Source organism: Bos taurus, chromosome 7 (genome assembly GCF_002263795.3).
Source record: "Bos taurus isolate L1 Dominette 01449 registration number 42190680 breed Hereford chromosome 7, ARS-UCD2.0, whole genome shotgun sequence".
Taxonomy (NCBI): Eukaryota; Metazoa; Chordata; class Mammalia; order Artiodactyla; family Bovidae; genus Bos; species Bos taurus.
In genome coordinates, this window is record NC_037334.1 from 6,286,473 (window position 1) to 6,301,629 (window position 15,157).

Consider the following 15,157-nt stretch of genomic DNA (forward strand, 5'->3'; position numbering starts at 1 on the left):
CAATTTAGCTCTAAATCAGCCCATCTTACCTTTTTCCTTAAGTAATTTTACTTTAAAAAGGAATATTTGATAAACAAAAAGACCTACTGTATAGCACAGGGAATTGTATCTTATAATAATCTATAATGGAAAAGAATCTGAAAAAGAATATATATAAAAATATCCTGATATATATATAAATATATATTAATATATAAGACAAAATATATAAGTATAAATAATATATAATAAGATATAAGATAATTTATATACAAATAACTTATATAATATAATAATATATAAGATAATGTATATATAAGTACTAATTTATATATAAAACATATATAATGTATATGTTTTTATATGTTATATATATAACATATGTGTGTATATATATATAACATATATAATATATGTATATATCTGAATCACTTTGCTGTTTTCTTGAAACTAACACAAAACTGAATTAACTATGGTGGTGGTTTAGTTGCTAAGTCATGTCTGACTCTTGGGAACCCATGGACTATAACCCTCCAGACTCTGTCCATGGGATTTCCAATTTAAAATCGGAGAATTTGGGTTCCTCAATAATTAAACATAAAACAAGTTACTGTATGATCCAGAAATTTCACTCCATATATACCCCCCAAAGAATGGAAAAGCAGGCGTTCAAATAAAAACTTGTGCATGCCTATTCACAGCAGCTCTAGTCACAGTCACCAAAAGGTGGAAACAGCCACGTGTTCGTCAACGAATGAGTGAATAAACAGAATGTGATCCATGCCTGCAGGGGAATATCATTCAACCATAACAACGAATGAAGCGCTAACACGTGCTGTGACACAGACAGGCCATGAAAATGTCACGCTGAGTGAGATAAGCCAGACGCAATAGACCACACTGCGTGCAATCACGTCCATATGAAATGTCCAGCACAGGCAAATCCGTAGACGGAAAGCAGGCTCGGGGTTGCCAGGCATTGGGGGAGCAGGGACTGGGGAGTGGCTGCTAATGGGGATGGGGTACCTTTTAGGGCAGTGGGAATGTTCTGGAAGTAGAGGTGATAGTTGTACAACATGTGAATATGCCAAATGCCACTCAACTGTTCTGCTTTCAAATGATGAATTTCGTGTGAATTTCTCCTCACTTTAAAGAAGCAGTTCATTGTGGGAGCTCCCTGGTAGTCCAATGGTTAGGACTCTGCCATTTCACTGCCGAGGGCTCGAATTCAATTCCTGGTCAGGGAGCTAGGAGCCCACAAGACGTGTGGTGTGACTAATAATGATAACAAACAAGTTAGCTGTGTTAGAGCTCGTGGGGGGGAGACCCTTGCTTGCTGTGCTAAGTGGACTTGATTCCCTGGGAATGGGGAGTGAAGAAGGATCTGGAATGAAGAGGAACCCGATCAGGGAGTCCTTGCTCTTGGCGTCCCACCCAGCCAGTGTCACCAACCCGCTCGACTCACCTGTGAGCAATGGCCAGAAGGGTGAAGCCGTCCACGGGCCGCCTGGCCAAGCAGTTACCCAGATCTCGACGAAGCCTCACCCACAGCAGGGGTGGGAAGCGCAGAAGCTCTTTGCTGGGTGGGGTCCAGTCTTGGTACACGCTCTGCAGGACCTCATCATCCAAGGACAGAACATCCTTTAACTCCGCCTCTGAGAGCCCCTGCCTGTGGAAAGGACGGACGGGCGTGGGGGCACACCTGTGTCTCCTGCACTTGGAGAAGGCAGAAGCTGAGCGAGGGACAGATGTGACCAGCTCTATGGCATCCTGCCCATCACTGAAGGGTTCACCATGGAGATCAGCGTTTGGACAGAGCCCACGGTTAGCTGGTACTCATACCTGGTTCCAGCTGTACCCATCAAGTAAGACATTTCCTGATCTTTCTTTCCTTCTGACACCTACAGAACCCTGAACCATCCCTCCCCCAATCTCAGATGAGTCGAGTAGCACAGGAAGAGAAGTAACTTGTGAAAATAATACATAAACCACCCCATGTGTTCTTGCCTGAAAAAGGAAGTGGCTTTAAACACGATGAGCATCGGACTGGAATGGACTTCATAATACCTGCAAGCATTTGCCTGGAAAAACTAAGGGACTTGTCCACAAATTTCCTCTGGGTTGGAGAACAAGCAGAGTTCATTTCAAAGCAGATGAGAGAGAGAGGCTGGCTTCTGCTTACAAAGAATACAAACACCTTGTGTGTGTGCGTTTAATTCCCTGATATTGATTAGTCTTCATTTTGCTGGAAACGCTTCCCACATTCTTTACACATACAGAATGCCTGCTCACTTGGAATTTTCTGTTGTCCAACGAGGTAGATGTTAACATCAGTATTCTCTGAGATCTCTTCCACTGAGTTCATCTCATCTTTGACAGTCACAGCTATGTCAATGGTGGTGTTCTCCACAATTTCCCCATTGGAGTAGCCAGGCCATCTCCCTAATCTGCTTTTCTCCTCTTGACAGGTCTTTCCAAACCAATATTCCTGGGAGCCACAACACGAGGGTTTACATGGGGTGGTCCAGTGTTTCCTCAAACATTTACTCTTTCAAAATAGAATCTTCTGGGATTTCCCTGGCAGTCCAGTAGTTAAGACTCTACTTCCAATGCAGGGGGCACAGCTTTGATCCCTGGTGGGGAATTAAGATGCCACCTACCTCGAAAGTGAAAGTGAAAGTCGCTCAGTCGTGTCCGACTCTTTGCGACCCCATGGACAATACATATAGTCTGTGGAATTCTCCAGGCCAGAATACTGGAATGGGTAGCCTTCCTCTTCTCCAGGGGATCTTCCCGACCCAGGGATCGAACCCAGGCCTCCCTCATTGCAGATGGATTCTTTACCAGCTGAGCCACAAGGGAAGCCCAAGAATACTGGAGTGGGTAGCCTATCCCTTCTCCAGGGGACCTTCCCAACCCAGGAATTGAACTAGGGTCTCCTGTATTGCAGGCAGATTCTTTACCAACTGAGCTATGAGGGAAGCCACATACCTCGAGGTGCAGCCATAAGGAAAAAAAAGAATAAAATCTTCTTTCTCAATCTTCAGTATACTCTCGAAACAAACCAGGCTTCAGTTCAATTCAGTTCAGTTCAGTCGCTCAGTCATGTCCGACTCTTTGCGACCCCATGAATCATAGCACGCAAGGCCTCCCTGTCCATCATCAACTCCCGGAGTTCACTCAGACTCATGTCCATCGAGTCAGTGATGCCATCCAGCCATCTCATCCTCTGTCGTCCCCTTCTCCTCCTGCCTCCAATCCCTCTCAGCGTCAGAGTCTTTTCCAATGAGTCAACTTTTCACATGAGGTGGCCAAAGTACTGGAGTTTCAGCTTTAGCATCATGGCTTCCAAAGAAATCCCAGGGCTGATCTCCTTCAGAATGGACTGGCTGGACCTCCTTGCAGTCCAAGGGACTCTCAAGAGTCTTCTCCAACACCACAGTTCAAAAGCATCAATTCTTCAGGGCTCAGCCTTCTTCACAGTCCAACTCTCACATCCATACATGACCACAGGAAAAACCATAGCCTTGACTAGATGAACCTTTGTTGGCCAAATAATGTCTCTGCTTTTGAATATGCTATCTAGGTTGGTCATAACTTTCCTTCCAAGGAGTAAGTGTCTTTTAATTTCATGGCTGCAGTCACCATCTGCAGTGATTTTGGAGTCCCCCAAAATAAAGTCTGACACTGTTTCCACTGTTTCCCCATCTATTTCCCATGTCCCCATCTATTTCCCATGAAGTAATGGGACCAGATGCCATGATCTTCGTTTTCTGAATGTTGAGCTTTAAGCCAACTTTTTCACTCTCCACTTTGACTTTCATCAAGAGGCATTTTAGTTCCTCTTCACTTTCTGCCATAAGGGTGGTGTCATCTGCATATCTGAGGTGATTGATATTTCTGCCAGCAATCTTGATTCCAGCTTGTGTTTCTTCCAGTCCAGCGTTTCTCATGATGTACTCTGCAGGCTTAGATTCTCTCTTTGCAGTTTTGGGCACAATGAATGACTTGTCCACCAGATCAAAAAAATGGGACATCCTAAGAGGCTTTCACCCTGGATATCCAAGGGAAGCACAGCCCCACACTTCTCTGGCATCACACCCCTGCACCGGGCCCTCTTGGTAGGGACCAGGCCAGTGCATTCATTCTCAGAGAAGCAGAGGGCTGCGTTCTGGAAGGCCACTGACATCAGTAAAGCATGGGCACTTTTGCTTAACCCCTGTTCATGGAGTGTTATGTCTGTGCTGCCCCCTGGAGGACAGAGAGCTCGGGGCCCACAAAGCTGATCTTCCAGTGCAGAGAGCCGCATAGAAAATAACCGGGAAAAAAGAAACAGCAACACCAGTTGCTAGGAAGAAGATAAGCCAACTCACAGGAAGGAGAGGACAAGGTAAGTGGCAGGGAGAGATGGTTCTCGGAGCATGTGAGTCCCTCTGATAAGGTGCCCTCGAGAGCTGGAATTGTGCAGGAGGGGGCCTTCTTCTGTTTGTCAGATGGGGAAACTGAGGTTTGCGTATTCATGGTCCTGGATGGCCAGGGGGAAAGGAATTCAATTCCATCCCTGCTCTTGAAGATGTTGTGTCTCATCGAGTCTAGAGCCACGATGTCCAGTCTAGTTGTCACCAGCCACACACAGTCATTGAAAGGTAAAAATTAATGAAGTTTAAAATCCGGTTTCTGGGATGGATAAGCTGGCTTTCAAGTGTCTATTTGCCACACGTGGCTCGTGGTTACCACGGTGGACAATGAGATATAGAGCGTTGCCCTCATTGCCAATATTCTACTGGACGGTGCTAGAGATGTGCGCTGGGGGGTGTGCCTAAGGTCACAACTGAACCACTAGGTTAAGAGCCCTTCTCCATCCCCAGAGACATCCCTGTGACAATGTGGACCCAAAGCAGGCACCTCACCTGCCCCCCAACATGGGACCTGCCTTTCCTGCGCTGCAGACAAGCTCTGTGTGTGAGGTCACACCACTCTGCATTTGGTGCTGGCTGAGGGACCTTGGCCAGGTGATGTCTATTTGCAGGTATAGTCTCATTCTTTCTTTCAGCAGCCCTATACAACAGACACTCAGCTACCCACTCTGTACAGAGGGCGTTTGAAAAGGCCACAATGCATGCCTAACAGAGTTTCTCAGCCTCCCACCGTGATGCTAAGGGTCAGATCATCTAGGATGATAGTGGAATTCCTAGCCTCCAACCACTAGGTGTCAGCAGCATGATAGACAGATGAGAGATGATGTGACGTGCTGTGTTGTCACTTCAGGCGTGTCTGACTCTTTGTGACCCCATGGATTGTAGCCCACCAGGTTCCTCTGTCCATGGCATTCTCCAGGCAAGAATACTAGAGTGGGTTGCCACTCCCTTCTCCAAGGGATCTTCCCAACCCAGAGATTAAACCCTCATCTCTTATATCTGCTGCATGGCCAGCAGCGTTCTTTACCACTAGAGCCGCCTGGGAAGCCCTGACAGATGATAGATAGATATGTATTATTGTAGTTGTTCAGTCACTAAGTCGTCTAACTCTTTGCAACTCTTTGCAGGCCTGTGGACTGCAGCATGCCAGGCCTCTCTGTCCCTAACCATCTCCTGAAGTTCACCCAAGTCCATGTCCATTGAACTGGTGATGCGACATAGACAGATACATAGACAGACAGAAGGAAAGGGAGATAACCTAGACAAATGCATGGAGACGGAAAGCAGATTCATGGCTGCTGGGGACTGGGAGAGGAGGAGGAGGAGTGACTGCCGACAGGGACAGGGCCTCCCTTGCAGGGTGAGGACCCATTCCTCACGGTTAGTGGTAGCACAACACTGTGAATGTACTGAATGCCGCCAAACCAGACACTTCAAAAGAGTGAACTTTATGATGTGAATGATACTAGGTTGAAAAGTGTTCCTCAAAATTCATGCCCATGGGGACCCTGTGCGTAGGACCTTATTTGAAACCAGTCTTTGGGGAAGTGGTCAAGATGAGGTCCCACTGAGACGGGCTGGGACCTGGGACTTGGGGCCCTTTGCTGTGGTGTTTGCACCTGGACAAACGTCTCCTCAAACAACAGAATACAAACAAACTATGAAGAACTGAAAATAGCTTCATGCATGCACCACTGGGGAAATTATGGATAAGACAGAAAAAGACCAAAAACCCAACTGCCACTTCTGAAGAGCTGGGAGCAAAAGCAGGGTGTTTCACACCACCAAAGGGGTGGACAAACCACCTAAGCTACCCCTCCAGCCTGACACCTACCTTCACCCAAATAAGGAACCAGCTCACTGGGAGCAGGCAGCTAGGGAGCTTGTCATTTGTACTCCCTCCCCACTGCTGCAGCAATGCATGCATGCTAAATTGCTGCAGTCATGTCCGACTCTTTGCAACCCCATGGACAATAACCCACCAGGCTCTTCTGTCCATGGGATTTCCCAGGCAAGAATACTGGAATGGATTGTCATGCCCTCCTCCAGGGGATCTTTCTGACCCAGGGATCGAACCCAGAGTCTCTTGCCTCTCCTGCATTGGCAGGCAAGTTCTTTACTACCAGTGCCACCTAGAAAGCCTGTGCTCACAGCAGAAGTACCAGTAAATCCTTGCCTGGATTTCTTGTCTGGCCTCTGATCAATTTCTATTGATTGAGAAGGCCAAGAACCCTGGTCAGTAACAATACCGGATAGGAGTAGACCCTAATCCAATGAGTGATGTCCTTCCAAGAAAGAGGGAAATTCAGAGAGACACACAGGGAGGAGACCACAAGATGACAGAGGTGGAGACTGGAGTGATGCTTCTACAAGCCAAGGAATGTTGAGCATGGCCAGCAACACCAGAAATGAAGGAGAATGCCTAGAACAGATTCTCCTTCAGAGCCTCCAGGAGTGTGGCTCTGCTGACACCTTGATTCCGACTCTGGCCCTCAGAACTGTGAGAGAAAGACTTCCATTGCTCTAAGGCACCCAGGTTGTGATTTGTTATGGCAGCCCTTGGAGAAGAATGCACGCATACTATCTCAGTTCAAAACAGAGTGAACCCAGCAGAGACTCACCGGGAAGACACAATGTAGCCCAGCACGCGGGCCACCAGGAGCCGCCCGTGTGTCTGCTCCAGGCGGGCACACAGCTGTTGCATCGCCTCCTTAGCAGTGGAGGCCAGCGGGGCTGGCACAGTGAAGGAGGCCCACTTCCGGGCCTCCTCGAAAGCCAGCCTCAGCCGCCCTGGGTGTCCACACTCTGGGAGGCTGGCCCAGAGCATGTCCCTCTGCACCTGACTCAGTGTCCTCCTCGAGGCAGACAGCAGGAGCTGGATCATCTCTTGCCCTTGGTTTCCGGAGAGGGGTTTCACCTCCCAGTAAGCCTCTCGGTCCGTGAGCACCTGCTGAATGGTGTCTAAAACCCCCCGCTGTCCAGAGCAGGCCGAGACGATGAGGTGGACCCTCGGAGGACATTTGGGAGGCAGCCAGGGGATCCTCCTAGCACAGTGGACAGAGTCCACCTCATCCACCGAATCCAGCAGGATCACGAGGGACTCAAAGTTTCGGCTGGAGATGGTGTGGAGGAGGATGTGGAAAAACTGGACCAGCCTGGTGTGGGCCTCTAGGACCTGGGCAGGGGGCAGGGGCAGCCCGTAGGCCAGGCACACCTGGAAGCAGATGCTCTGGAGCAGGCCTCGGGCCTCAGAGCTCATCTGTGACGTCCCCAGAAGCCGCAGAATGGTCACTGTCTTGCGGCCGAGCAGCCCCGACATTTGCTCAGCCAGCTTGCACATCAGAGCCGTCTTTCCAATCCCTGGGGGTCCAAAAAGCACCAGGGGTGGGTGGGGGTGGCCATCATTCTGTCGCAGTCGCTGGCCCAGCTGGGTCAGGAGCTCCTGGCGCCCACAGAAGGTCCGGTTGACCTCGGCACTGAGTCCCAGGTGGTGGCGGATCTCCTGGTAGAGCCATGCCAACTCCTGCCTGCCTGCCTCCAGCTCCCGGAGGCACTCAAGAACCTGATGGTTGGCCCTGGCCACAAACTGCTCCCCCAGCTCCTTCAGGTATCGGGCATGAGCCTTGTTTTTGGGGTTCACCAGGTCTCGGCTCCACGCTAGGTGGTGGGCCTTGAGAACTCCAGGCTGCCGGTCAGCGATGCGCCCCTTGAGGTTGCTGAGAAGGTTCTGGGCATCCGTGTCCAGGCAACCATCTGCAAGACGGTCCACCATTCTGAGGGCACAGTCTTCTAGGATGTGTTTATTGAGGTCTTGGATCTCTCTCAGGAAGACTGTTGCCCCGTGATCCCCAACCGTTGAGCTCAGCAAGGCCCGTTCTATTTCCCACTCAATGACTGCAAAAGTAGAAGAGAGTGCGGTCAGCATTATGTCATCAGCTGGCTCAAATGGGGACACTTGGGAGACACATTCCAGGAATGAGAACACTGGAATTCAGGCTTAACATGGGCCAGAGTTACTTGGCGTAACTATAGACAACATCCAAAATAATGGGCTCCAGTGTGTTCCAACAAAACTTTTTCATAAAAACAAGCAATGGGCCAGGTTTGCCTTGAGGCCACAGTTTGCCAGAGTCACTTGGGGGCTCACAAAAACCTACATGGCTGGACCCTGCCTCCAGAAGTTCTGATTCTGCATGTCGGGGTAGGGCCTATGGTTTGAATTTCCAACAAGCTCCCAGGTGATGCTGAGGCTGGGGTTCAGAGGCCACACCAAGAGTGGCATTGAGTTAGCCACTACTCGAGAAGAGCTGACTCATTGGAAAAGACTCTGATGCTGGGAAAAACTGAAGGCAAAAATGGGGCAGCACAGGATGAAATGGTTAGATAGCATCACCAACTCCAGGGACACGGGTTTGAGCAAACTCTGTGAGATACTGAAGGACAGAGGAGCCAACATGCTGCAGCCCATGGGACTGCAAATAGTCAGACATGACTTAGCAACTGAACAACAACAACAAAATCAAAGATACCTTGGTGTAGGCAACACACAGATTGTGTGAAGCAGTGTGTATGTGAAGCAGTCTCATCATAAAACAATGCCATCAAACTCAAAATAGTTAAATATGGAGTTTATACAGCTCTTAGGTATGGCCCCCAAAGAACTGAAAACAAAAGCTCAAACACTTGTATGCAGGAATTGTTCATTTCAAAAAGGTTAATGTCATGCCATGTGAAAGCAGCCATAGATAACTTACAAACTAATGTGCTTGAGTGTGTTCCAATAAAACTTTATTTATAAAAACAAGCAGTGGGCTGGGTTTGGGCCTTGGACCATGGTTTGCTGACTCCTGTCCCAGAGCATGCAGCAGCTGCCCTGAGGACCTGTATCTTCTAGAGCCAAGAGCCCACATTGACTTCTCCTTGGAGGCCTTTGTTTTGAAATAGCAATCAGGTTTGAGTTATTTTTGAAGCTGCTCTGGGCTCATCAGAGGCTCCCAGATCTCTGCAGATGAGTGAGTCAGGACCTTGGAGACAGGACTCAGTCTCAGAGCCAAAGACAAGAGCCACTCAAAAGTCTTCCTTGGTCTGACCCCACAACCCCTTTAGCCTCATGAATGGAGATCAGAGATGAAGGCAACTCGCAGTCCTTAAATGGGATGCTTCTTGGACACATTTTGGCATGAACCAATCCAAGACTATCTGTCTGCCAGCAATAGGCTGTGTGACCTTGGGAAAAATCACTGCACCTCTCTGAGTCTCTGTTTCCTCCCTTTAACAAGAGTACTAATCCCAAAATTGAAAGGGCTGCTATGGGGATTTTCTATGAAATAATGCTTGTGAAAAGCTGAGCATATTATGCTGAAGGAACAAAAGGTTTCGGTCTGCGATTTTATCTTCTGTGACATGGTCGAAATAAAAGAAATGAGATGGAGTTGGGTTAGGGCCTGCCAAGGCTGGGGTTTGTGGGGAGGGGTGAGTGTAGCTCTAAATGGCAGTGGGAGGGACCCTGTGGTCAGGGAACAGTCCTTGTGTATCAACCATGGTGGTTACTTGAAGCTATACAGGTGATAAAATTGCAGAGAAAGAAAAGGCTCATACACACACATGCACAAATGGTTTCTGTTACTCTCTCTGTATTCTAACAATGTCCACTTCCTGGTTATAATATTGCACCCTAGTTATGCAAGATGTTACCTTTGGGGAAATCTGAGTAAAGGATACATGAAACCTCTTCCTCTTTTTTTTTTTTTCAATTTCCTATGAAACTCTATTTCAAGATAAAAAAAAATTTTTTTTTAAGAAAGTTTAGCAAGGTGCCTGAAAAATAATATGGTCTAAAGATACTGTCTATGACACACCTCTGACCTCCACACCCATTTGTGCTTTCTGCTGCTGCTGCTGCTGCTAAGTCACTTCAGTCGTGTCTGACTGTATGCGACCCCATAGACGGCAGCCCACCAGGCTCCCCCGTCCCTGGGATTCTCCAGGCAAGAACACTGGAGTGGGTTGCCATTTCCTTCTCCAATGCATGAAAGTGAAAAGTGAAAGTGAAGTCGCTCAGTCGTGTCCGACTTTGTGTGACCCCATGGACTGCAGCCTACCAGGCTCCTCTGTCCATGGGATTTTCCAGGCAAGAGTACTAGAGTGGGGTGCCACTGCCTTATCCCTGCTGATGTCTAGGAATTTCTATTTGTTCTTTCAAAAGGGGCTTACTAGTGGGTGAGGTTTGACATGATTGCTGAGTGATCTTATTGTTGAATAAGATCACGGCCGAGACAGGACCTTTCAGATCTCCATAACGACTCCCCTAGGTACTACTTCTGACTAGTTCCATTTTGGGAGAAGCCAGTGGCACCCCACTCCACTACTCTTGCCTGGAGAATCCCATGGATGGAGGAGCCTGGTGGGCTGCAGTCCATGGGGTCGCTAGGAGCCGGACACAACTGAGCAACTTCACTTTCACTTTTTACTTTCATGGATTGGAGAAGGAAATGGCAACCCACTCCAGTGTTCTTGCCTGGAGAATCCCAGGGACGGGGAAGCCTGGTGGGCTTCCCTCTATGGGGTCGCACAGAGTCAGACACGACTGAAGCGACTTAGCAGCAGCAGCAGCAGCAGTTCCATTTTACAGATGAAGAAAGAGAGGCTGCAAGCCTGCCAGAGGTCATGCGCTGGAAAGGGGCAGGGCTGAGATGCTAATCTGGGCCCATCCTAAAGTACAGACCCCAGATGCTGAGTATGACCTCAGGGTCAGATTTTTCTCCGAGAACAATTGGCACACTTGGCTCTGTGTCGCACACTTGGCTCTGTGTCGTAGAGCAAGCTGTTGTCGGGAGCCACGTTAGGCATTACTGACAAAATGGAGGCATGGCCCTAAACCCCCTCCCTTTGTTCCGTAGGCACGGACCCGGAATGAAGGAGTTAGGCTTTGTGATTCTGACTTGTTTTTTCCTTTCCTCGGCTGAGTTGACTGAAGAGAATATTAGGGTGCTTATTGTTTTTGAGAGGAGCATAAGAAGGCATAAAGCCTTCTGCAGCTGTGCTCAAAGAATAATTCATAAAGTTAATCACTGACATTTGTTCAAGGACTTTTACAAAAAAGTGTTCCAGCGTGAGCACACAGGCCACAGCTTGAGACCATGGGAGGGATTGCTATCTGAAGCCTATTTGTGAGGAAAGTGTTATGGCAAAGGAGTTTGGTGAATTTAGGGCTTGAGTGAGTGAAGTTGCTCAGTCGTGTCCGACTCTTAGCAACCCTATAGACTGTAGCCTACCAGGCTCCTCCATCCATGGGATTTTCCAGGCAAGAGTACTGGAGTGGGGTGCCATTTCCTTCTCCAGAGGATCTTCCCGACCCAGGGATTGAACCCGGGTCTCCCGCATTGTAGGCAGATGCTTTACCGTCGGAGCCACCAGGAATTTAGGGCTTAGGAATAATTAAAATAGTTAGAAGCTAAAGATTTAAGGGATGCTGTAATGTTAGCATATTCTACTATAGTTTATAGAGATTAGGGACTTTAGAGATATTATTAGCTGGAAGCCCTTTCTAAGAAATAGTGAGCTTAGGATACTAGGGGTAAACAGGACTTAGAAAGATAAGAATTAAACTGAGGAATGTGGTATGCAGCCCAGACATTAGCATGAGCTACAGGGTATTCACAAGGACACATGAGAAAAAGTAGATAAGAGAATCGCTGAGGAAGGAACCCCTTTTGAGGGGCAACAATGATTTTTGGAGAAAAATAAATCTGGGTCAATGGGAACTAAAAACATCAAACCTCTGACCTAATGCTTTTGTAAGAGTATAAAAAAGAATCATAAGCTTGAAATAAACAGGCAGTCCAAGAAAAATGAGAGGCTGCCTCAGTTTCTCGCCAACACCGCTCACCCCTTCAGGTTGAATCCCTGGCTGCTGGAGCTGGACTCCAGCAAGCTATAGTGACAGGGTAAGTGCTCAACAAACAGTGGACTCAACATTGTTAGACACACAAACGGTGTGTCCAAAACCGGTCCGTCATGACTAGTCTTAACCAGTCAAGGTCAGCCCCACCTGTGATGCCAGGTGGGCCTCAGGTGCTCCTGATATGATGGGATGGGGAGGGAATTTCAGCTCTGTGGTCTTCCTCCCCCTCACCTATGCTGCTGCTGCTGCTGCTAAGTCGCTTCAGTCGTGTCCGACTCTGTGAGACCCCATAGATGGCAGCCCACCAGGCTCCCCCGTCCCTGGGATTCTCCAGGCAAGAACACTGGAGTGGGTTGCCATTTCCTTCTCCAATGCATGAAAGTGAAAAGTGAAAGTGAAGTCGCTCGGTCGTGTCCGACTCTTAGCAACCCCATGGACTGCAGCCTTCCAGGCTCCTCTGTCCACGGGATTTTCCAGGCAAGAGTACTGGAGTGGGGTGCCATTGCCTTCTCTGCCCCCTCACCTATAATCCCAGTCAAATCATGAGAAAGCACCAACCAAGCCCAGACTGAGGGACATTCTATAAAAGACCTGGCCAGTACTCCTCAAAACAGTCATGAAAACCTGTTGCAGACCAGAGTAGCCTCAGGAGACAAAGGATGAAATGCAAGTGTGGAATCCTGGGACAGAAAGACATTGATGGGAGAACTGTAGAAATCCAAATGAAGTCTGGAGTCTAGTTACTAGTCATGTACAGATGGTAAATATTGATGTTCATTTCTGAGTTCCAGTAAATGTACCTCGATCATACTTACTCTTATATGAGTAAGAGAAATCTACACTATCTTTGTATCTTTATAACATTGTAACTTTTTTGTTAATCTAAAATTATCCTCAAATAAAATTTTTAAAAATGGATTATCTCCTTACTAGAATTACTATATATACAGTAAATAGCAGTCAATATATTTTAATAAAATACTATTAGTATAAATTACTACATTCAATACCTTTTAATAAATCAATATATGTAATATGTTGATCAAATGAATTTATATATTTTATAGTGTGGGTAATATAAATCCATATATTTAATATTTTATAACATAAATTCATATATTTAATAGTATGGATAACATGAATTCATATAGTTAATAGTTTGGATAATATAAATTCATATATTTAATAATGTGAGGGCTTCCCTGGTGACTTGGTGGTAAAGAATCTGTCTGCCACTGTAGGCGATACGGGTTAGATCCCTGATCCGGGCAGATCCCAGATGCCAGAGCAACTAAGCTGGTGCCCCACACCTATTGAATCTGTGCTCTAGAGCCTGGAAAACGCACCTACTGAGTGTACACTGCAATTACTGAGGCTCTCGTGCCCTAGAGCCTCTGCTTTGCAACAAGAGAAGCCACCATAATGAGAAGCTGGTGCACCGCGACTGAGGAGCGGCCCCCACTCCCTGCAACTGGAGAAAGCCCGCGCAGCGAGGAAGAAGGCTCCACACGGCCAAAATAATAAATAAAATTATATAAAAAATAAGGTGGGTGATGTAAACTGTCATACTAATAAAGCGTAAACTGACGTTGCTGCTGCTGCTGCTGTCACTTCAGTCGTGTCCGACTCTGTGTGTTACTTACTAATCCATAAATAATAAGAACCTTTTTCTTACTGAAAGAACCTATTTCTTTCCTGAGTCAGCAAGCAATGGGGCAATGGCTTGATCTCACTGCCTTTTTAGAAACACCTTTCTGCTAGCCCGGTGTGGAGGATGGAAGGGGCAGAGGACGAGGCTCGAGGTGAGACATAAGGGAGCAGCAGGGAGCCAGGTGATGAACTCAGCACAGAGGGGAAACTCTACTCCCCTCCTTGGGCAACAGAGACTCCTTCTTCCTTCGCTTCAGTTTTCAGAGGCAGGTACATTGATGAAGGACAATTTCCTCAGTAGAAGCCGGCTCTCAGCTAGCCCGGGGTGACCCACTCTTCCAGTTTTCCCAGAACTGTCCTGGGTTTGGCCCTAAGAACCCTGAATCCTGGGAGGGTCTCGGTCCCAGGTGTATGGGGATGGTGGTCATCCTAGGACAAGTCCCCCAAAGCCAGGACCCTGCCTGAGAGAAGGGAAGGAGCCCGAAGAGAAGAACCCTAAGACGCTGAAATTAACCAGGATGTGACTACACTCTCTTGGATCAGAAAAATAATCTTTCTCAGAACTGGGCCTCCGGGAGCTAGGTTGGTTTAGCATTTATAGAAATGCAGGCGGTGGTGTTTGGATAAAGCGTGATGTGTATTTTGAACCCCTGGGCATTTCCCAGGGACCCCTAGGGGAGTCTTGGCAGCCTCACCTGACCGGTGGTAGCAGTACCACCGCTCCTGGCTGATGAGCCCCAGCCTGCGGGCCTCCTGGGCTCCGGAGCGCAGTGCAGAGAGCAGGGTGGCCTCTTCAGGCCCAGAGGCCTCCCCAGTGCCCAGGGCCTGCAGCAGGTAGGCGGGGGGCACCGCGTTCTCGTCTCTCCAGAAGCATCGTGCCACCAGCTCCAGGTCGCGGGGCCTGGCGGTCAGCTGAGCCTTCAGCGCCTCCCACTCCTTTTCCTCGATCTGCGTGGGGACGGGGCAGGGGCCGTACTGGTCACCCACGAGGGCCTGGAGGAGAGAGAGTTGGAGAGGGGTGGTATTGGGCTCAAGTCTCGGCTCAGGCACTTAGCTCAGTGACCCTGGGTGAGGCATGCCGAGCCCTTAAAATGAGCCTGGTGGTTGTTCCACAGAGATAATTAGATTAATATAAGCAGATCAGTTAGGGGTCCCCAGAGTAAGGGAACCAGTAATGGCTTTCTTGACATAAGAGAAACCATTTTGG

At 48.1% G+C, this 15,157-nt stretch overlaps 1 protein-coding gene across 4 annotated transcripts in view; it reads right to left on the reverse strand.

Annotated features, from left to right (window-relative positions):
- NWD1 (NACHT and WD repeat domain containing 1) overlaps positions 1-15,157 on the reverse strand; it is an 82,448-nt gene that overhangs the window by 50,671 nt on the left and 16,620 nt on the right. For 3 of the 4 annotated variants that reach the window (XM_015471888.3, XM_059888303.1, XM_059888302.1), the window contains 3 exons: positions 14,646-14,943; positions 7,019-8,291; positions 1,445-1,648 (listed from right to left, as the gene is read on the reverse strand). In XM_015471888.3, the coding sequence (XP_015327374.2) occupies positions 1,445-1,648; positions 7,019-8,291; positions 14,646-14,943 (1,775 nt within the window). 4 annotated transcript variants of the gene reach the window in all.